The 23,901-nt window shown below is 32.8% G+C and overlaps 1 protein-coding gene across 2 annotated transcripts in view; it reads right to left on the bottom strand.

The window, feature by feature from the left end:
• Positions 1 to 23,901, bottom strand: part of LOC124371103 (dynein beta chain, ciliary-like) — a 186,171-nt gene that overhangs the window by 53,555 nt on the left and 108,715 nt on the right. For both annotated transcript variants that reach the window (XM_046829419.1, XM_046829424.1), the window contains 6 exons: positions 21,856 to 22,049; positions 17,799 to 18,018; positions 13,687 to 13,848; positions 9,864 to 10,063; positions 6,925 to 7,081; positions 1,722 to 1,910 (listed from right to left, as the gene is read on the bottom strand). In XM_046829419.1, coding sequence (XP_046685375.1) covers positions 1,722 to 1,910; positions 6,925 to 7,081; positions 9,864 to 10,063; positions 13,687 to 13,848; positions 17,799 to 18,018; positions 21,856 to 22,049 — 1,122 coding nt within the window. The remainder of the gene's footprint in view (positions 1 to 1,721; positions 1,911 to 6,924; positions 7,082 to 9,863; positions 10,064 to 13,686; positions 13,849 to 17,798; positions 18,019 to 21,855; positions 22,050 to 23,901) is intronic.

The raw sequence follows: 23,901 nt of genomic DNA, 5'->3' as shown, positions 1-23,901 counted from the left end.
AAACTATACTGAATTAGATGTGTTCAATCACTTTTGTGACGAAACCTTTTGGGTTCAGGTATGTAACAAAACTAACAAATATGCTAGGGAGAGGGAGACAATAACAGGGTTTCTAAATGGAAAGATGTTTCTGTAAACAAACTAAAGGTTTATTTTGCCTTAGTTATCTTATTGGCCCATAATTTTAAGCCTATAATTAGTGAATATTGGTTTATTAGAAGAGTTAAATATAAGCCCATATTTCGTGAAACCATGGCAAGAGACCGGTTCAAATTAATTTCACGGTATCTCCATTTTTCTTCTTCTCTAAACCAAACAAATAAATTGGGAAAAAATTACACCCATTCAATTCAATTCAGAACTTCTTTATTCATAAGACAGTACAGGTATTGTACATAGAATAGTGTCAAAATTATTGTGTCACTTAATGTACAGATTTTTAGAATAATACAAAATATAGTGTCAGTTATCTAATATAAAAGTAGTCTTAATCTATGGTAATAATGTATTAACTGTAGATAATGCATTTTTAAATTGTTAGTTAAAAAGCTTTTTATTTAGTTAATATTTATTTATCTTATAAATAAATATTAAGTGTCAAAATATCAAAGTTGTTTATTTTTTGCTAATGTAACTATATTAAATGTGGCTAATTAAGTTAAAGAAAGTTAAGTAAGTATTATAATATAATACTTATTATATTATACAGCTCAAAAAACTCTTTCAGGCTATAGAGGGCTCTTTTTATTAAATACTGTTTTTGAGTCTTTAAAATAGAGTCCGTATTTTTATTTGTAGTCCCACCATAATGGACAACTGGTATATTTCACCAAAACTCTTAAAGCTTCTGGAAAGACAAAAATATGTTGTGGGAACTGCCAAGGTTAACAGGCAACATTTACCTGCTAATCTGAAGAAACAGAAATAAAAAAAAGAGATCTTGCCATTAGTTCCACTCAAAACAAGTTATGTCTCAAGTGGAAGGACAGGAAAGATGTCACCTATCCATGAGGGACCAGATTTTGTAGATGTCGTTTCTTAAATAGATAGAAGTGCACCTAACCCAAAATCATAATCCACTCTCAAATAAAATGTTGTGATTGATTATAATCAATCAATGTGTGGGATTGATAAACAGATCAGAGGTAGTCCTCCTCACCAGTGATGATAATAACTGTAAAACTGTGTTTTGATATTTGACTCTGCCTGTACAGTTTGTGCAACTGTTAATTTTAATATTGTAATAGTTGGCGTAATTATTAAGAATATGCCTTATAATTTTGAAGTGGTTTTATTTTATTATATTAAATTTACTACTGTCACTTGAATAAACAAATTCTTATTTTGATATAGGCCATATCTTCTTTACTAATGTAGCCGAACAAATCCTACTTTAAAACAAACCAGTCAAGAACCATTGTTTTCAACAATGAATTTTAGCACAATAACCTCACTAATCAACATCTGTTCAACTGGAACTGAACACGTGAGGTCTCACACAAATAAAATGTAATTGTTAATGGGAAGTTTGTTTTAAAATTAATTAACAACCATATACAGTACTTCCTAATAATTTCACATTTTGAATACAATATTTTTATGTTATTAAATTTTTCTGTGCTAGTTTGTATATTTTACTCTATAAACATTCTTGATAAAAGTGTAAATAAAAAATTAGAGGTTGATTGAATAGCTCAGGATACCAACTCAGGAAGTTTTACCTCAGGGCCTATAGTGCTGATGATATTGTCCACCTCGTCATCAGCAAACAGTTCCGGTATTTCACCCGAAGCCAACATGTCATTGATGAGCACCAGAAACCTTTCATCTGCCACCTGCGAGTCTGTCATGAGAAACATGATGCTGACATTCTTGAGACCGGCCTTTAGGTATAGACCAGCCAGATCGAGCTGCAACCACATGTTATAAATTTACAGAGGAACTGATGATGTTATTCCACCAAGTCACATCAAACACCTCCGGTATTTCACCCGAAGCCAACATGAGCACCAAAAACTTTTCATCTGCCACCTGTGAGTCCATCAGGAACATGATGCTGACATTCTTGAAACCGACCTTTATGTATAGATCAGCCAGATCGAGCTGCAACCACATGTTATAAGTTAATAATGGTGCTGGTGATGTCTTTGCACCTCATCATACCAAACAGTTCCGGTATCTCATCCGAGGCCAATATGTCGTTGATGAGCACCAGAACCCTGCAAATCTATTCTCAGAAACATGACATTCTTGAGACCGGCCTTTAGGTATAGACTGGCCAGATCAATCTACAACCATATGTTATAAATTTACAATGGTGCTGATAATATCATTCCACCTCATCAGTTTTGTGATCTCTCATGAGGCCAAAATTTATTACATAATCACTAGGAACTTCTCATATACCACCTCTGTTAAGTCTGTCCTCAGAACATCATGATGGAATTTCTGATTCTGGCTTTTAGGTACACAGCAGCTAGATCAAGCTGCAAACACATGTTATAAGTTTACAATGAAATTCAGTCAATTCATCCATTGAGTTGAAATAAAGAGTGCTACCCCTGTAAATACTAGAGAGATGATAAAACTTTGAGTCACTACAATATTCTGTAACCTTAGATACTATAGATGAGCCGCTTTGAAAGCGACCTGTTAAGTGAACAGTTTGGGGGGGGGAGGAGGATTTGAGTGAGAGAGATGTGGAGAGAGGGAGAAGAAGCGTGAACTCACTTCCCCTTCCACATTTCTTACCAACAGTCCTCAGTCACCACTTTACTACTCGTAGGGAATGTGTTATATAACAGCTGTTTTACAAACCCAGTAAATAATTACAACAGCTGTTGACAGTAAACATTTGTTAAAATACTTCTTAATTATACTAACATCTAACATATTAAATCGATGCAATGGGCTATTCTTAACTTAAATAATAATATTTAATAATAACAGTTATTATTCCATAGTTGTACATTTGGGGTCCAAAATAATAGAAACCTCTCGTGCTAAACACAAGCCATTTTTGAGGCACCTGCAGAAGGCCAATCTGTTGAGAACTGACTGCACTCACCTCATTTCTAAAAATATGTTCTTTCGATAGGTATAAAGGGGTACCAATCGAAATAACCTTGTGCACCAATAACACAGTCAAAACAAACAACAATATTAGACTGCAAAGGAAACAGGATTTTTCCGGACATTTGCCATCGTTCAGTGAAACAAGAAATCAGTAACACTACGTTTCGAGATCTGCAATCTGATCTCTTCTTCAGGTAAAGAACTAACCTAATACATAATTACAAACTAGGTTAAAATTTAAAAAAATCTTACCAAAGCATTGTGGCACGCTGTAAGACGTGATTTTTGGAAAACAGCATTTATAGTTTTGTTACGTTTTTAAAGAAACTCAAGATATTTTTTACTTTTTTTATGGCAATGAAAATTGAAGACTGGATTTGTTGAACATTTAGGCAATTATGACATAGACAGATATCCAATACAAACATCAAAGACATACATGTAAAATGAACCAAATAAATACTACACATTCTACAATGTGAACACAGAGATAAATATTAGTGAATTGTTCAGTAGGAATTATTCACTGGGCATCGAATACTCATAAAACAACATAAAAACTTAAATTTAATGTTTGTAAACAATTTGATTTATGTTTAGACGCAAAAATAAACAAGCAAAATTTTAATTTAACTCCCGTAATTTTCACTGAACTAGTTAGTTTGTGGTTAACGTTCAAACAAGGTTCTATACATTTTGATGTGAAAGCAGTATCCAATGAACGGACATACTTAGTTGCGATGACAGCGGTGATGGTACGCCGTGGTTGACACACATATGAACGTTGTATGCTTCTAAATGTCCTGTCTTGACGTCTGTAACTAGTACTGAAGATTTTTTTAAAGTTATGTTATAGTTTGATTTTATTTAGAAATGACAGACATTCGTAAAAGGTATAAAAGTAAAACCAATTAACACTAAAAGTATTAACCCAATGCACTCAAAGGCAGTATTTATAATCTGTCCTTGGAGCTCATATAGCCAACTCTACTAGCCGCCGCCATTTTGTTGGACGTGCGGATTAATTTTTGCCATAATGTTATCTCAGCTTGTATGTCCAGGTGTACTGGCCAAGATATAATACGTCCGTAGCTCGTAAGGCCAGCACCACTGTCCACTAAACATAGCAGTTATTTTATAATATTCTCTTTGTTTTTTAATGAATGGTGAGTGGTAAAACCTATTGAGCAGCTTTATTTTAAAATAATTTTTAAGTAAAGCAGTAAATTTTCAATTAGCCTATAATTCTTTACTAAACATTGACTGTGCAAATAATACTTATGACGCTTAGTGGGCCCATACACTGAAGTGATAGAAAGCATAGAAACCTTGAAAATTTTACTAGAAGACATGTGCTAACTATTCTTGACTATGAGGTGTGTTCAAAAAGTATCGCGAAGTTTGAATTTTCGCGGGTTACGTATATTTGAATTTTGATTTTTTTGTGGCATTATGTTGGTACATATGTCTCTCACTTATGTTGACAATTTCAGCCATTTTGAATTTTCAGTTAATTTGTTGACAGCTGCTTTGCTTGCACGTGTTTTGGTTTGTCTTCAATTTTTACCTACATATTCAAAAAAAATGGAACAAAGAACCTGTATCAAATTTTGTGTGAAAAACGAAATTAAGTGCGCAGATGCATTCTGAATGTTTACTGTGGCATACGGAGAAGCTACTTTGGACAAAAGCAATATTTATCGGTGGTACAAAATGTTTTCAGAAGGCCGAGAAGATGTGACCGACGAAGAGCGTGCCAGACGCCCGAGCACTTCAACAACAGACGAAAAAATTGATGAAGTGAAGAAAATGGTATTGGCCTATCGTCGAATCACCGTTAGAGAAATTGCCGAGGACCTAGGCATATCGATTGGCTCGTGCCATTCGATTTGAATCGATAAATTGGGCATGAGACTGCAAAATTCGTACCAAAATTGGTCAAATTCGATCAAAAACAGTATCGCATGAACATTGCTAATGTTCAGATGTTGGAATCTGTCCGCGACGACCCGAATTTGCTCCAGAGGGTCATAACTGGTGACGAATCGTGGGTTTATGGTTATGACGTGGAAACGGAATCATCTCAATCATCTCAACGGAAGCTGCCGCACGAACCAAGACCGAGAAAAGCACGCCAAGTTTGGTCGAATGTGAAAGTTTTGGTTACAGTTTTCTTCGATTGCAGGGGCGTGGTGCATCATGAGTTCTTGCCACAAGGTAGAACGGTGAATAAGGAATATTACCTGCAAGTTATGCGCAATTTGCGCGAAGCAATCCGCCAGAAACGCCCGAATTTGTGGAAAAACAAAAATTGGCTTTTGCACCACGATAACGCCCCTGCTCACACATTGCTGCTTGTACGCGACTTCTTGGCCAAAAACAACACACTAATGATACCGCAGCCACCGTATTCCCCAGATCTGGCCCCCTGTGACTTTTTCTTGTTCCCGAAACTGGAGAGGCCCATGAAAGGACGACGCTACGCCACGATTGACGAGATAGAGACTGCATAGAAGGAGGAGCTGAACAAGATACAAAAAAATGATTTTTTAAAGTGCTTCGAAGATTGGAAAAAACTTTGGCACAAGTGTATAATATCCCAGGGGGATTACTTTGAAGGGGACAAAATAGATATTCACGAATAAATAAATAATTTTTGAAAATACACAAAATTTGCGATACTTTTTGAACACATTTTGTACACATAAGTATGTACTTTTATCAGTTTTATTCTGTATAAAAATGTAAAGACTGAGAAAAATATAAAATAGTTCATGTCTGAGTATAACATAACTGTAAAGGCCTTCTTTATAACATTTCATTTACATATCTTTGCTAACAATATATGTATAAGAGTTAAATTGACCAAATGTATGTTTATCTTTATAGAAAGATTCATTAAATAATAGATTTTAAATTATTTTTCATTTCTTCTTAAAATATTTTAAATTACTATCCAAAAACGTGGATGAAATTGAAAAATAATTCCGATCTGGGGAGGCAAACAACAAATATGGCCGCTGAGCTGTCAATAAAAGTAGCGGGGCTATCTGTCCTGGCCATATGAGTTGCGAGGACAAACTGCGGCAAAACTAACGCGAGCTGTCTGCAATCTTGGTTTGGCCAGTGCTACTGGCCTTTCGAGCGCAAAGGGTTAAAAAGTGATCAATTAGTGAAGTTGTGGCTCAGTTATTTGTGTCAGTTCTTCATGCCATCTACTGTATTCTATTTATATTTATACTTTTTATATATAATAATCAGGCTTTTGGGCATAATCAGAATAATTTCTGTATAGATAAATACAACTCCAAAAAGTTTTAATTGAGTTTTTTCATAACACATTTGCAGTAAACTCAAAACACAAAAAAGAATATATATATATAAAATTTAAAAACTCACTTTTTAGGGAACTCTTACAGAGAAAAAACCCACCAGTCAAAGAGTTGATTCTGTCATAATATAAAAATATAGTCAACTCTAGTAATTACAGACTAAGATTTATTTTGTATTCTAAATATCATGCATAATGTTAATTAACGTTATTGGACCTTAATAAAAGCTGTGTTGCCATTATAGTTGTCATTCTTTGGTGGCATAGTAGAAGCAGGATTTAATAAATCTTACATTCATGTATTTTTATAATAACTGATAAGTCTAAAATGGAAATGTACAACTTTGTGTATTAATACAAAAGCACAATGTTTCAAAAAATTATATCTTCTTCTTCAGTAATCAAATTCTAAATTATAAAAGTTAAACATGAAAAATGCACATGAACAAATGGCGATGAAGATATTAATAAAAAACTAGGGAATCTAGATTTATATAAAAAAAAAAACTGACACTCACTTTCAGATCAACCATGCTGTACCCTTTTTTGAGCTGCACCTGGAAAGGATCCAGACCAGATATGAAAGCTGATAGACGAGACAGGGACTGTTTTCCACTTCCTCCCACACCAACCAGTAGAGCGTTCCCACGTGGCGCCTCCATTATACGGTTTATCCTACACAAGTCACAACTGTTAGTTCAGACTTAACCATGTCAAGTAGGTTACAAGGTACATTAAAAAAGTAACGGGAATTGTCATTTTTTGAAAAAATATTGATTTATTAATCTATAATTATGTTGTCACTTTCAAAATAGTACTCTAGATATTATGAACTTATGCCAGAGCGTCATCCAACCCTCGAAACACTTTTCAAATTCGATCTTTGAGATAGCCTTTAGTTCTTTCAGCAATGCACTTCTATGCTTGTAACACGAAAGGCCCTTTAAGGTTCTCATTATTTTTGGAAATAAAAAAAATCACATGGGGCCATGTCTGGAGAATATGGAGGCTGGAGCATCATTGCAGTGCTGTTTTTGCCAAAAATCCATGAACAAGCAATGAAGTGTGAGCACCTGCACATTGTCATGGTGCAAAAGCCATGAATCTTTTGCCACAAATCCGAGTATTATTTTCAGATTGCTTCATGCAAACGGCGTTGGACTTGCAGTTAGTACTTCTAATTTCATCGCATGAGCCAATTAATATGCCAACATCATCAGTGATTTTCTTGAATGTAATATGGCAATCATTACTATACTATTTCTTCCACGTTTTACACATTTTCATCGGCTGTTGATGTGCTAGGACGGACGGAGCGTTTCTCATCTTCAATGTTTTCACAGCCATCTTTTAAATGTTTATACCACTCGTAAAATCCTTGTTTTACTCATAACAGACTCAGTGGACAGTTTATTTTGAAAAGAATTAACTATTTTTCCTAGATCTTGCTCTGTTATTGAGCTGAATTAAAAATTTGTATTTATAGTATTGATATTACTCTCATTATAATCTTTACTTTTAACAATCTTGGGTAGTATTGATTGGTCAACTACTGAGACAAAGAATTTGTTAAACACATTGCTAACTTCAATAGGACCACTTGTTTCCTCCCCATTACTGTCAATACTTATATTTGAAATTGCATTTGAGGTCTTTTTAACTTGTGATTTTATTATACTCCATGTGACTTTTGAGCAATTTCCAGAGTTTTTAATCTTATTGTCAAAGAATATTTTTTTTATCCCTATCCATACAAGTTTTTAGATCCTTCTTCAGATTCTTTATAATTGTCTTTAAATCTTGGTCTTTACTTTGCCTAAAACAAATTTCTAATTCATGAATTTCATTTTTCCTAAATCTTATTTCTTCAGTCATCCAACTATGATCATCACCTTCCCGCAGTGAGGTAAAGAGTTTGGGAAAACAAATATTGAAGTGATAAGAAAAAATCCCTAAAAATATATTATACTGTAGATTTACTGGGGCTTGATATACATCCAATCAAGATTCTTTAAACAGGTTTTGTAGAAACATGCATATGTTATTTTGTATAAATTTCCTAGAATATTTTTTAGTTATTTTCTTACTGTTATTTTTTATACCAAATATTTCCAAAAGTTGTGCATCATGATCAGAAATGTGTGTTATTAAACCTGTTACTTTACATTCTTTATCTTCAATATTACTTATAATGTTATCAATAGCACTCTCCGACCCTAATTGAACTCTAGTTGGGAAGTTTACTCTGTAAGTTAAATTGTATAGTTTTAAAATGCTAATAAATTTATGATAAAGTCTGTCTTTTTTTAAAACATTAATATTAAAATCTCCAGTTAAAATAATATGCTTATGTTTGTTACTTAAAATACTACATAAAGCTTCAAATTTTAATAAGAAACTATCCATTAAACTTGGCATTGGTGACCTGTAAATACAACCTAAAACAAAAGTGAACTTAGATACTGAAATTTCGGACAGACAGCACTCAAATTCTTTTTCAACTAATAGATTTTGTATAGCCGGCATTAGGATTCTTTTACTTGTGATGCTATCTCGTGTGAGGATCATGACACCACCGCCTATAAAAATAGATCTAGTGTAATAGGAGCTTAAATGATACCCTGAGATGTGCAACAATATAAGCTCAGATTCTAACATTTTATGCTCTGACAACGTCAAAATATCTGGATCAATTTCCATTAAGTTAAGTTTTAAAATTTCTAGCTTTGAGCTTAAATGTTGAACATTTTGGTGAAAAATTGAACATTTATTATTTTGAGTGCTATCTGGTTTATGATTAATTTTATTTACAGTGGTGGGAACAGGCTTAGGTTCTCTAAAAAAGATTGGTTAGTGTCAACTTCAGGTGTCTGGTTAGTTTGTGCAGACTGTTGAGGATGAGGAGAGGGTAAGACAGTTGGAGTTAATATATGGGTGTGAGAGGAGTTGCTGGATGCAAGTGGTATGGTAGGGTTTGAAGATGGTACTAGGCTACTTACAGGAGATGTGTTTTGTACATGTTGAAAATCAATGAGATTGTTCAATTTTTTACAAAGGAGTTGCTCACTATAGGCTTTTGTTGACATTCCCCACACTTTGTAACACTTAATTTAATTTTTCACACAAAAATTAATAACAATTTTTTGATCCATTTTTTCAAGAAACAAAAATCGCTGAGTTCATAAAACACATCTAATCATAGAAGCTGCCACTGAAAAACTAAACAATGAATACAGTTGGAAATTGTATTATAGTTCAGGAGAATGAGTACCATCATAATAAAAAATGTCTTGACAATAGGACTCTTCAAACCCATGAAACTTAAAAATTCTGATTTCTTTTTGAACAAAACTCATACTTCAACAATAAACACTGGAATGGTATATAGTAAAATGATACAGTCTAAAAGCAACTGAAATAGTCACACTTAAAATTTTTAACAATTACTGACACAAACCTGCAAATATGACTCATGGCGTCCTCAAAGAGTACCAAATTCATGGCTCCTACCAAATCATTGTACTGAGACATAGCCTCCTCCAGCAGCTTGTTGAGGGCAGCCCAGCTGGGCATTGGCAAATACTTAGGATCACCAAGTCCCTCCACGAAGTGGCAGAATATCAGCGGCTTCTCATTATAATCGCTCTCAGGCATCTCCTACACATGTCTTAGAGTGTTACTATAATAACATTGCACTGTAAATTTTTTTATTGTTAATTTCAATAAACTCCTAATAATAAATTAGTCATGAAACATAATGGCAACAGTTATCATTTTTTTAAAGGAGCGAGCCCGCAGATCTGAAAGAGAACCATTAAAAGTTGTGATACCAAAATTTCAATGGATTTAAGAGTTTAAATAATAATTTAAATGGAAAGAAAATCACAATTTATTTGAGGAAAATCAAATAAAAGAATTTGTAAGGTTTAATGTGATTAAAAAATAATTTTTGGGCCAGGAATAAATACTTTATAAATATAATAATCCAAAAGTTTGTATAATTTTATGTATTTAGTGAATGTTTGAAGAAGATGTATGTAATTCATCGTAATAACAACATATATAGCAAGAAGATGCTCTGAGGTTTGATATCAATCACTGCTGATACTTGATCAAATATCATTATTGTTATCAGTATCAGTTATTGTTGCAGAAAATCCTGTTTTTTTTCAACACACTATCAGATGTTTTCAGTAACAATCCATTAATATTAAAAATAGATAAAATCATGCTACTACAAAAGAAAGACAATGAACATTCAATGCATTAATGTAATATCACTTTGTAAAATAATGTTGTGCTTAGCTGTGCTTTTTATCTAAACGAATAATCAATCTAAAATTTGGCATGTGTTTATTAGAAATATAAAATTATATTAATTTAAAATCATATCTACAAAAGAGTCCATTTTAACACATTTGCAACAGAAGGTGTGCAAGGATATGAAAATGTATATAACGAATTCTTAAATAAACGGTTGTAACACTAAGTGTTCGGCAACTATTGAACAGATCTTCAAAATTTATATGTCAAATAAAAGGGGACAATGCATAGATTTTTCCAAATTTCACAAAATTTCCCACCTGATTTTAGGGTTAAGCTCTCAGCCCTTGAAAGGTTGAGTCAATACAATTCTTATTGAAGAATAAAATTCAGTCAAATGCCACTATTTAATAGTCAGCTGTCAGAAGTATGTTATTATTTTTATGACCACAATTTCAGTACATGATATTATAATTTAGAGTTTTTGTTTATAATTGGTGTTTCTGTACAAGAAAACTATGCAACATGAAATAATACCAATAGCAGGAGATGGAAATGGTTTGCTCTGATTTTTATCATTTATTCTATACAGCCACCAAATATGATGAATACAAAGTGGTACAGATAACAGCTCCATGAGTGTATTATTTAAACAAAGAATCTCGCGTTCAGATTATTTCTACATAGGCCTATGCACTTTTAAACTTATTGATTCTAAACATGATTGTATAAACTTATGATTTATTTATGGAATTATATTATTAAAGTGCTAATAAAATTTAAGAATTTTTTATTTCCAAGATTTATTAGGTAGATGTGTTTCTTTGAATTTATTATACCACGGAAGGGTATATTAAAACACAAATAAAGTATGAACATACAAAACAAGGCATGAAACTCATTTTTGTTTATTTTGTAAGGTACAACATCAAATTGGTTTCTTGAATTATTTCAATTACTCTAATTATAAATTTATTTAAATTTTGATACCAAATTTCCTGTGTTGAAGATTGTATTATTTTTCCACTTTTAAATCTAAAAGCAGAGCTCTCACACCCAGTATAGATGGAGGTATTGAAACTACTTCCTCCTGAGATTTAATGAAATTGAAATTGAAATGAATGGTGAGGGGGGAAGGGGGTAGTAGAACATTCTCTCTCATTAAACCACATTGAAAGTAGGTGAGACTAGTGTTGTTCCCAGTTCAAAGCAACCAGAGGAGGGATCTCTCTCTGAGACAGATACTTGCTAAAAACTAACCTAACCTATCCAACCAAACATAATCCAGTTCTTTCGTCATTCTAAAATAGTCATTCTAAATATAGTCCTCCAAAACTTTTCTAAATCTGTTTTTATCTTATATGTCAGTAATGCTTTCAGAGATATGTTTTTAAAAATGTACTCCTGAGTATGCGGGTTTTTTCTTAAATAATTCCAGTTTGTGTTGAGGCAATACTGTATAATCTTTATTCCTTGTATTGTATGGATATGGCTTATCATATAATTTGAAACAATTTTGTTGTTATTTTACATACAGAATACATTCTAGAAAAAAAATATATAGGCCGTAAATTGTTAACATTTGGAGGTTTGAAAAATGCTGTTTACAGTCGTCCTGTTTTAAACTTAACATTATTCTTATAGCTTTTTTTGTAAAATGAGAATCCTATTAAGATTTTGAGAAGAAATACCTCCATAGAAATATACACCATAAGAGATATGAGATTGAATAAGAGCATACAAAATAGTTTTCAGAACAGGTATGTCACAAAAATATGACATGTATCTTAGAGCATGTACTCTTGGATATCCATTGGGTTGCCCAGAAGTAAGTGAAAATATAATTTTATTCTGTATCAAGGTAAAGTTCTGCTGGACATGTATAAATCAATCAAAGGTAAACTTTCCTGTGATTTCCTAAAATATTTCATAAATATTAATTAGCATCTAGCCATCGACAAGAAAACTAATACAAAAAAAAATACAAGCGAGATGAGTGAATCACGAGTTGCAAAAGGATATAAAACATAAAGTAACACAGCCAGCGTTACATAGAAAAAAAACTGTTGAAAATGTGTTAAGTCTTCAAAATTATGTCTAATACAAAATACTACCTTAAATCCACCACATACTGTCTCCACTGCATGCATATTTTAGTAGCAGCTTAAAACAGTGTTTCAAATTAAAAAATATTTAGTGTTAATTTCTTAGAAGAACAAGAAGGCAAAAATAAACATCCTCTACTGGATGTACATCATGAATAAAAACATATAATCTATAAACTACCAATTATACACTTATGAGTATAAACAAATGTCAAGATGAGATGAACATGATGATTATTTACACTGATGTCTACCACTACTACAATATATACACTGTTACCTCACCTCCACCACTAAGGCCTAAACAAACAAAAGTGACTTTAATAAAAATGTGTTTATTTCAGTTAGAAATGTCCATCAATCTTGTCTATAACAATAATATTAATTTAGTTTTTTTTTATTATTTTATTGATATAATGAGCAAAACGAATCAAAAGCGCAGTAACACTCTATAACTCATTCTCTTCATTATAATCCTACTCAATATTGGAGATTCATGAAAACTAACTTCATTAGTACCTACACAAAAATATGAATAGATTTAAAATCTATTATACATGTAAGGTAAATTAGGTTTTTATGAGCAATAAGCAGTCTTATTCTTGATAATACTATGAATTTTACTTAAGTTATCAAATTAAATTAACTAATAGAAATTAATTTATTAATTACATCTATTATGATATTAGACACAAGAATAAAATCTTAAAAACATACTTGTCCAAACAACATTAAACATAATTGTATTTTCAATTTAAAAAAAATTTCAATGTAATGAAATGTTGCTATAAGCGTCTTTAAAGATTTAATACAGCAAAAGAGTGTATCCATACAAATTTTTAAGACCAATTTGTACAAGAATATATCCTGGCAGTTGATTTCAGTTTGAACATGACATAAAGAAGAACTTACTGCAAACACTTTTTTAATATTTTCTGCCATAAGTTTGTTAAAAGTATCCTGATCCTTGTGGTCGACAAGCTTGTCACAGTAAACTCGAGTGGCCTCATGCATCCACAGTCTCACAAATCTACCAGGAGTTGTCAGGCACTCGTTGGTGCAGAACAGCATCCCCTGCACAGTGCATAAGACATTAATTATAAAGATATCCTGATCCTTGTGGTCGACCAGCTTGTCACAGGGAACACAAATGGCCTCATGCATCCACAGTCTCACAAATCTACCAGGAGTTGTCAGGCACTCGTTGGTGCAGAACAGCATCCCCTGCACAGTGCATAAGCCATTAATTATAAAGATATCCTGATCCTTGTAGTCGACCGGCTTGTCACTTGTCAGGCACTCGTTGGTGCAGAAAAGCATCCTCTGCACAGTGCATAAGACATTAATTATAAAGATATCCTGATCCTTGTGGTCGACCAGCTTGTCACAGGGAACACGAGTGGCCTCATGCATCCTCAGTCTCACAATTCTACCAGGAGTTGTTAAGCACTCGTTGGTGCAGAACAGCATTCCCTGCACAGTGCACAATATATTAATTATAAAAGCATTTTTAGAGAGATCAATTTAATTTATATCCTTAACAGATTTTTTTCAAGTCAAGAAGTAATACAAAATATATCCTACACTGAAAAATGGATACATGTAAATTAAACTTTTATTTTTATTCTTTCCAATAATTTCTTTTGGTGCAGTACTGTCATAATTGAGAAACAAACAAAATTATGTTTGTAGAATAGTACTTAGTAAATATCTTATATAAAAAAGGAATTTTAAACATTGATGGATTGTCTCATGACAACATACTAATCCTACCCCTCCAATGGTTTAAAGTGTCACTGAACAATTCAAGCTACAGTTGTTATCCTGCCTGAATATTAAGGATAGCTAGATGACATCAAATAGAATAGAAGCCATGTGTAGATAATGGAATACACCAGTCGGAGCAAGCAGACAAGAGCATCATTTTGCCAATTCAAACTTAATAAACAATCTTTGATACAGAGGAAAGTCCTGATATTTTGTACCTATTCCAACTTGTAAACAATGAAATATACACAGATCAAAGTACTCATCATCCTGAATCTTGACATAATACAAATAGTGGTCCTAGATATCCTTTGAGGTGTCTACGTGTAAATAGTGTAATTATTTTTGTACTAATATAAATCCTACTGGAGAAATACAGGGTGATTCAAAACTAAACGGCAATCTCTCGGGAGCTTATTCTATAGCTAAAAACAAGTAAAAAAGTTCATATAACCATATGCCCGGAAACGCTTCGTTAGCGAGTTACGCCTAGCGAAAGATTTCGCCCGGATTTCAGAACCCTTGGTGAAGTCAGGCCGTATAAAAATGGTAAAGGTAGTTACAAAGATACAAATACGATTGTTTTTTATGTTTTTATATCTGACAAATTTATTAAAATTCGTCCCAGAGCTGTAAATGCAATACTTTCAGAGATATCTTACGTAAAACACAAGAATTGGTGCAAAGAAATAACACATTTTTGTGTTTAACGTAAGATTACTTCCATAAATGTTAAATAAAGGTCATTTTTTTCTTAAACAGATTTGTAGAACATTTAATTCTGAAAAGATTCATGTGAATTACTTAGGAAAAAAATTAATAATAGGTATTGAAATTTAGCTTTATTTAAAAATAAAACAGACGCACAAAAATGCATATTCTTATCTGCATAAAATATTAACTAATGTTTAGGTTGTGAGTAACAGCTGATCATTTATTCTAGACTGAACATTAACATAAAATGTATTTACCTTTATAAAACTGTAATAATCACCTATAATAGTTGCTCAAAGTGTCCTCTGTTGTTAGCAATGCACGTTTTCGCACGACGAATCCATTCTTTTCTAGCGCGTTTCATAACGTTTGGAGCATTCTTGATAGTTTCTGCCGCCTCTGTAATGCAATTACGTAACTCCTCTATGGTGTTAATCCGTTTTGAATAAACAATTGACTTCATCCAACCCCATAAGAAAAAGTCTGCTGGCGTGAGGTCAGGAGAACGTGGTGGCCATTTTACTGGTCCATTTCGACCAATCCATTGTCTACCGTATGTATCATTTAAATAGTTTTTCACATCATTAGAAAAATGTGGAGGTGCTCCGTCGTGCATAAACCATGCATTTATTCTGTTTTGAACAGGAATATCTTCCAAGAGGGTAGGCAGGTTTGTTCTTAAAAAATTTAAGTACGCTACTCCATTAAGTCGATTAGGGAGGAAAAATGGACCAATCAAATTGTCACCCAGAACACCAAGCCATACATTGACTGAAAATGTATGTTGAAAATGCCTCGTCGCAGTTTCATGTGGGTTGTCGTACGCCCAAGTATGGGTATTATGAAAATTTACAATTCCATTTCTAGTAAAACAGGATTCATCAGTAACGAGAATACGCCGAAGAAAATACTGATGTCGTAAACAATTTCTTCTTAACCAGCGGCAGAAGAACATCTTCCGTTTATTAAGATCTTGCAGTAATAAGTCTTCAACACGTGTTATATGGAATGGGTACAACTGTGCTTCATGAAGTGTCCGCCATACGCTTGACTGGCAAATATTTAACTGACGTGATAATCGTCTGGTGCTTGTGGTTGGTGATAATTCTACAGCATTTATTATTGCTTGTTCATTATTATAGTTCCTTGCGCTATGTTGACGACCAGTATCTATTCGCTTCGGTTTAAAGCTACCAGTTTCTCTAAGTCGTCTCTCCACAGCTTCAAATGTTTTGCGATCAGGTGTTCTTCGATGTGGAAAAGTATCACGATATTCCTGAACTGCAGCTAAACCATTCTTGTTAACTTTGCCTTAAATCAGTATCATGTCCGTATACTCTTCAAACGAATACATACCATTTACATTATCTGCCATTATTTACTAAGATAATTACATACACTTTTATAAAAATATTTAATAAAATATTTTAAAAATAAATATTTAATAAAATATTTTATACACTTGTATAAAATATTTCCAAATAATCACAGGATCTCACAAAATACAATCTTCACACGCCACAATACAAAAACCTCCATAAAGGTTATTCAAATATTACTTCATGAACTTAATTGTTGATCAGCTGATATTGCCAACCTTTGCAAATAAAATATGACGATAAAAAGTGTTGAATAAATGATCAGCTGTTACTCACAACCTAAACATTAGTTAATATTTTATGCAGATAAGAATATGCATTTTTGTGCGTCTGTTTTATTTTTAAATAAAGCTAAATTTCAATACCTATTATTAATTTTTTTCCTAAGTAATTCACATGAATCTTTTCAGAATTAAATGTTCTACAAATCTGTTTAAGAAAAAAATGACCTTTATTTAACATTTATGGAAGTAATCTTACGTTAAACACAAAAATGTGTTATTTCTTTGCACCAATTCTTGTGTTTTACGTAAGATATCTCTGAAAGTATTGCATTTACAGCTCTGGGACGAATTTTAATAAATTTGTCAGATATAAAAACATAAAAAACAATCGTATTTGTATCTTTGTAACTACCTTTACCATTTTTATACGGCCTGACTTCACCAAGGGATCTGAAATCCGGGCGAAATCTTTCGCTAGGCGTAACTCGCTAACGAAGCGTTTCCGGGCATATGGTTATATGAACTTTTTTACTTGTTTTTAGCTATAGAATAAGCTCCCGAGAGATTGCCGTTTAGTTTTGAATCACCCTGTATAATCCAGCAAGAAAAGAACCTTTCTAGGAATAAAAATTACAAATTATATTCTGAATATAACAATATATTAATAATAGAATATGTTAATAGTAGAAGTATGTTGTTCAATAAAATAAACATGTTCAAATTTAAGTTTAAAATATGTTATTCAAATTAAAAATATACTTCTGATATTAAAAGTTTGAAATACATAACTAAACAATCCAGAATAATTTCAACAATAAAACAAATTATAGGCTCACATTTCAAAATTATCAATGGAAATAATATATAGACCTTCTTCTTGAGCCTCTTGAGTTATTAATGTTGCAAAAAATCAATGGAGTATTTATTACTGCAAACTGACCTGGTATATATTAGCCAAATCCCTGAGATTAAAGATGTAGTGGAACCTAATGGCAGTAGGCAGGAATACAGAGGACATTTTGGAGTGCATGGTGAGGGCCAGCTGTGTGATGAGATCTGTTGTCTTGATGACAGCTGTAGGGAACTTTAGGGTGTGGTTGGTCAGATGCTGACTCAAGATGTTGTTGAAGATATGGAACAGAGCTTCCTGTCCTGGAAAACTACCAGAGAGCAACTTGTCAAATAAGGGAGATAACAGTTTAAGATGGCAGAAACAATTTACACATGGGTTGATAGACTTAAAAGCATTAAACTACGAGTACACTAATTTTTTCTATACCAGACAAATTTAAGCAATCTGTACTAAAACTTATTTCTGGTGCTGCATTTGTAAGAGCACTTCTGGTTTAAATTATGTTTCCAAAGGCATGGTTGACTTTGTTTCGTTACCCCGATGCAAAAATACAAAGATGTGAAGAGCTTAATTCGGTCAAAGCACCCACATCTGGCCTTATAATTTACTTTTGGTCTAATGGAGTGGAATTAAAAATCCCAATTTTCAGCAATTACGCTATTCAATAGAATAACTTTGGTCCTGTATGTCAAACCAATCTCAAGATAATGTACTCACATACATATCTACACAACCACACAGACAACTTTTCAGACCAGCCCAATTTACTTTACAATCACATGGCACTTAAATAAATCTATATTTCATTGCATAAAGCATGAAACTATTAATTTTCCACTTGCACCAGTACAACTCTAACAGGCACATCACCTCTGCACCAAACACAATAATCTGTCAATTCATAACTGATTTTGATCTCATGGATCTTACCAAGTAAATATAAAATGGTTGGGCTAAGATAGTACGAAGGTTACTTTGTTTATTTGCCTTGTTTCAAAGTTAGTTTTCTTTTTCAAATCAGTAAGGAATGAATGTAGAATATCTTGAAATTGTTTTGACGTTATATTCTTGTACGGTATATGATATATATTATACCATTTGTTGTTTATAGACACTTTTTATGATAATTTTGCCTTATCCTCGAAACTACCACATTGGCTTAAATACTCTATCAAGCACCCTAAGTGGTGAAAAGACAATACACACCTGAGCAGGTGAAGTCAGTGACTCCGGCAAAATGTGGAACCATAGCAAAATACGAGGGCTACCCAGTAAGTAGAATACGTTTCGCTCTGTAGCCGCTACAGCAAACTCAATTGCTTTGACAAGTACCATGAGAAAAGTTTGTATGACTGATATCATGGAGTCATGATAGTTTTGTTCTATGAACAAAATGGCAGTGGGAGGGGATGTATACATTATTTTGTAATATTTATTTTTTAATTGTAACTTAGTCATTACAAAGATTTCATACAAATTTAATTGAAAATTTTAACATTGTGTGAGTCTTAATAGATATTGTTTGTGGCGGGGAGGTGTTAACATTTTGATTCACAGTTGCCAGTGGGGATTTCGGTTGTAAAAATGGACAAATATTGAAAACAGATTGGACGAGGACTGGCACCAGTTACGATGGGCTGTTTCAGTCAACAAAGGTTACGAAGACATCTTCAATTGACTTTTACGATATTCAGACGTCGTTTTAGGGTGAGTAAAACCATTTTTAATTTTACACATATTACGTTCACAATACTATTATCTGCACAGTGAATGTGGTTAAGAAGCAAACACCTCAACCAACAACCTTACCCCCCTAACTTGAATTTTCTCTTCAATGTAATTCTTAGACTACTTAAGATTTGGGTTCACATCCCCATGTTTACACAATTTGGGATAAAACTAAACTGTAGTAAAGCCAATTGAATACTTTACTTAGTAACAGTCTAAGTTACCAGCTTCCAGGTTGTCTTCAATAGCTTCACATGTTTTATAATTGTCTACTTTCCTGGATGGAAGCCATTAGGTCCAGATGTAGAAGGTCCAGTTTAACACGTTAACTGCCATGCCGTCCCGATCGGGTTGGCGAATATTTTGTTGCTACTATGCACTGCCGACCCGATTGGGCCTCACAATGACGATAACATAGTTTTACTTTATTGCAGCTACGAGCATTGCATTTAGCTCTGGTGGCAAACCAGTGGACTAAATGTTTTAAATAGATACAAGAATGAACAGAGAATGTCGTTTGACATTTTTTCATTATTTTTTAGGTTCAGTAAAAGACGGCGACACATTATAAACTTTTTATCTCCTGATCGGGTCGGCAAATTTATTTTTTACAAATTGTTGATATATTTTTCTTCTATACTTTTGTGAATTGATTTTATTATGTGATTATATTGTTTTATTAATTATTCTCGTTTCATTTACCTCATTATCGTTGTGAATGAAATTAGAAAAACTATTTTGGAAGTGTTTATATTGGAATTATTGGATATAAAATAATATGTAATATTTTAATATTTATAAAAAAAAGTTTATTTTTAATTGGATACATTAAAGAGGATTAATACTTCTGTAATGCAGATTAAGGTCTACTTGTGATTTTCTTAAAACAGTCTTTGCAGAGGTAGGGCTTTCACGGGCATAGCTCAAAGAAAGTTGTCACTTTCTTCAGATTTTTTAATGCTTGATGACCTCCCTCACGCTTAGCCTTGTTGTAGCAAATCTTGCAGTTTTTCCTAGATCTCCTTCCTTCTTCAATATCTAAGGCCTCCTGATCTCATTAAGATCATTAATCGAGTCTTTATTCAAACCAGCATTTTCATTTCCACTATTCCCATTCACACACTGCTGTTACAGTCATATCAGAATTTCCATCTAGAACTACCTCCAATTCGTCATCAAAAAGAGCATTTTCATTCTCAGCCATAGCATCTTTGTCGTCAGTACTAAATACAGAATCAACATTGATGAAATTTCCAATGTCTTCCAAATCAGAAAACTCAGATCCACTATAATTTTCCAATTCACCATAATTACCTCCATATCTATCGTGTTCACTACTCATCAGTTCGTCCAAAAACATCTCTATATTACTTTTATCCAGGTTACCACTCATTTCTGATATTTAATAAAGCTTAGACTAACATAAACAAACTTACAACTATGTAATGAACAACCACAATGAAAGCAGCGAGTGCAAGTGAGGTTACATAAATTGGCGTGAACTATGCAACTTATCGAGCGGGAAACAGTTGGAATGTTTGTTCGGTCAGCTGTTCATTGCACATGCACCATAGAGTAATAAAAAAGGAACTCACACTGTCTTCACAGCCATTTAAACTAAATATCCCAAAGTGTACTGAAATTTCTATGTCGGCCTGATCGGGTCAGCAAGAAATTTTTTTTAGGCAATTTCGGCTGAAAAAAATCTGCTAACCCAATCAATCGGTCCAAAGTTAAGCCCCACATCCCATATCATATAATTTGCATAAATCGTTTTCATTTACCGTTATATTCATCACAAAAACAATATCACATAGAAAACGAGTACAGAAAATTTTGGCAATACAGGGAACTCTAGAATTGTTTATAGTGGCAGTTAACGTGTTAAGGTAATCAAGAAGCCTGATGAGAATTTTCACTGTCATCTTGGAAACAGCAGTTACTAATTAAATACAATATTTTTTATTAATTTTGATGTATATGTGTATACAATGAGTAGCATCAAATTTCTATGCACTACTAAATTAAAATGAATTATAATTTAAATTAATATTTTTAATATTACAACCTCAATTCATAAAATGTATTAAAATTAGAGAAAGTTAGATATTTCCTCAATAAAGTAAAGAGATTTGTTGAGTAAGTAATCTCTGAGCAAGTTTTTTTTAAATTTCAGACCATTTTCTGTTTTGATGTTTCCCCATGTGTTTTTTTTTTTTTAACTTTAACCTATGATCCGGGATAACCTTGCAAACTTCAGTAGGTAGAATACAATGTAGGGGATTCAAGTGAATCAAACAGGGGTGCCGCATTAATTCTATTAGTCCTTTTATATTTGTACCCACACTCACCTCTGTTTCTGTTTATCTTGCTGGCACTGTAAATAAAAACTACTTACTTAGTCCTGAAAACACACCTGAGTGCAAATACGGAAAAGTGCCTCTGCAGTCGAGAGTCGATAGTGAAGCTGCCTGCCGTTGGGTTCATGCAAGAGAAGAAGATGATGTTGTGGATCTCCTTGAGTGTGAGCTTGGTGCGGTCATACCAATGCTGATAATCCATCCACTGTCTGATGAGTGTGTGGGGTTGGACTGTTCCATATTTGTCAACCTTCACAAACAACCTTTGGCTCTTTATTTGTAATTTTCAATTGTCATAAAAACAAAAGATGGCAGTGAATAACAATCTGATTAGTCACCCTTTCAAATGCTATCATTGTAAATTTAAACCCTCTACTAAATAATTCACAACTATGTTGTCTAACAGCATGAATTGATTGTACCATTTCATGAATTGGTCTGCCATAATCTTCTAATCAAGGCTGGCAATGCTTATGTCACCATTTTCCCTACAGTTTGTATAGTCCCAAAAGAGCTACAGCTCGAGAGAGCCTATGTTTCTCTACTGTGTTACAGCTATTTTAATTTTTAGTAACAGATGAATCTGTCCATTTAGTGCGCCTTCCTCTCTGGAATGTTATGTATTTAAAATTTAATGGAGATTTTGCATTGTTAAGACTAACAAAAATATGTCTGAAACATGATGTTTCAAGACATATTATTCTTTTCTTCACGATTTTTTATCATCTGAACAGAAGAGAACAAAACAACTCTAAAGACATTATATTTCAATCATTATTTTACATTTTAGAAAACAGACTGTGTCAGGTTAATCTAAATCATAAAAAATTAAAGTTGAAAACATGAACTCAGGAAATAGTATCAAAGGCTAAATTCTTCAACATAAAGTACAGAGTTGATGTCAATAAACATTACAATAATAAATGTACAACTAACCTATAATAACTGAGCACAAACAATGTTGATAGACATTTAAACTGAACTGAGTCAGGAACTCATTCATTGTATACATTGATCTCTCCACAAACCATTTTCACAGCATTGTATTCAGCTCCTTAAAATTACGTGTCTTCAGCTCCGTAGAGCTTTGCCCCTGCATGTGAAGGTTTTTTCAAACAGGGCAGTTCTGTGAGATGGGATAATGAAGTCCTATGCATGTAGTGTAAACCATCCATGAAAATCTTTATTGTTCAGTAAGTCAAACTTCAAAGTAAATGAAATGACATCAAGTATAAACAGGGATGTAACAGTCAGTATATTAAGATTCTTGCAAGTTTCTCTAGAGTTGACATATGGCAGTAAGTTAGTTATGATTATTACAGCTTTCTTCAGTAAAACCATAATTCTTTACAGATTTTCACAAAAAATCTGTTTCTCTATAAGACTACCATACTTAATGTGTGACTTGGACAGCATCATTACTGATACTTCTTCAGCAAGTATTACTGAAGAAATAAAACAATCCATATAATTTTATTCATATATTTGCAATATAGTTTACAAGAATTTAAAGTTGCTTGGTTAACAGTTCTTTGTATAAATAGAATCAAAAACTTCAATTTAAAAAATCTTATTAATTACAGAAACCCTTTGGCCCAAGTAAATTCATAAGATATTGAAAGCAACTATTACCAACTGGTATAACAGCTTGCTTGTTCCGGTTCCAAAGCCTAATCTAACTGTTTTCAAACATTTTTTAACTTTTAATGCTCCAAGATTGTTTAATCTTATTTCCTTTAAATTAGATCATTTAGCACCATTAAATCGCTTTTTAAAAAGTATTTATTTCATTGGATAATTGCGAGTGCTTCCTGAAAATTGTTGAATTAAATAATGAATAATGTGTACATTTTAGTTTGTTTTTATTAACTTTTATAATTCCAATTAATCTTTTCTATTTTTACGTCCATGACTTGTTTTATAGATTTTGTATGGTTTTCTTGTTAATATATTATTTATGTAGCGGTTTCATTCCTTCTTTGAGTTTAATTTTATTATGTTAGTTTAATCTGATGTGCATCCTTCATCGGGCTTTTGCCTATTGGATGCTCTATTTTATTTCACAATTATCGAGTTTGGTTTTTTTTGTAAGTTCTTTTTGA

The sequence above is a fragment of the Homalodisca vitripennis genome, chromosome 1 (genome assembly GCF_021130785.1).
Source record: "Homalodisca vitripennis isolate AUS2020 chromosome 1, UT_GWSS_2.1, whole genome shotgun sequence".
NCBI classification, from domain to species: Eukaryota; Metazoa; Arthropoda; class Insecta; order Hemiptera; family Cicadellidae; genus Homalodisca; species Homalodisca vitripennis.
This window is presented reverse-complemented; position numbering and strand designations above follow the sequence as displayed.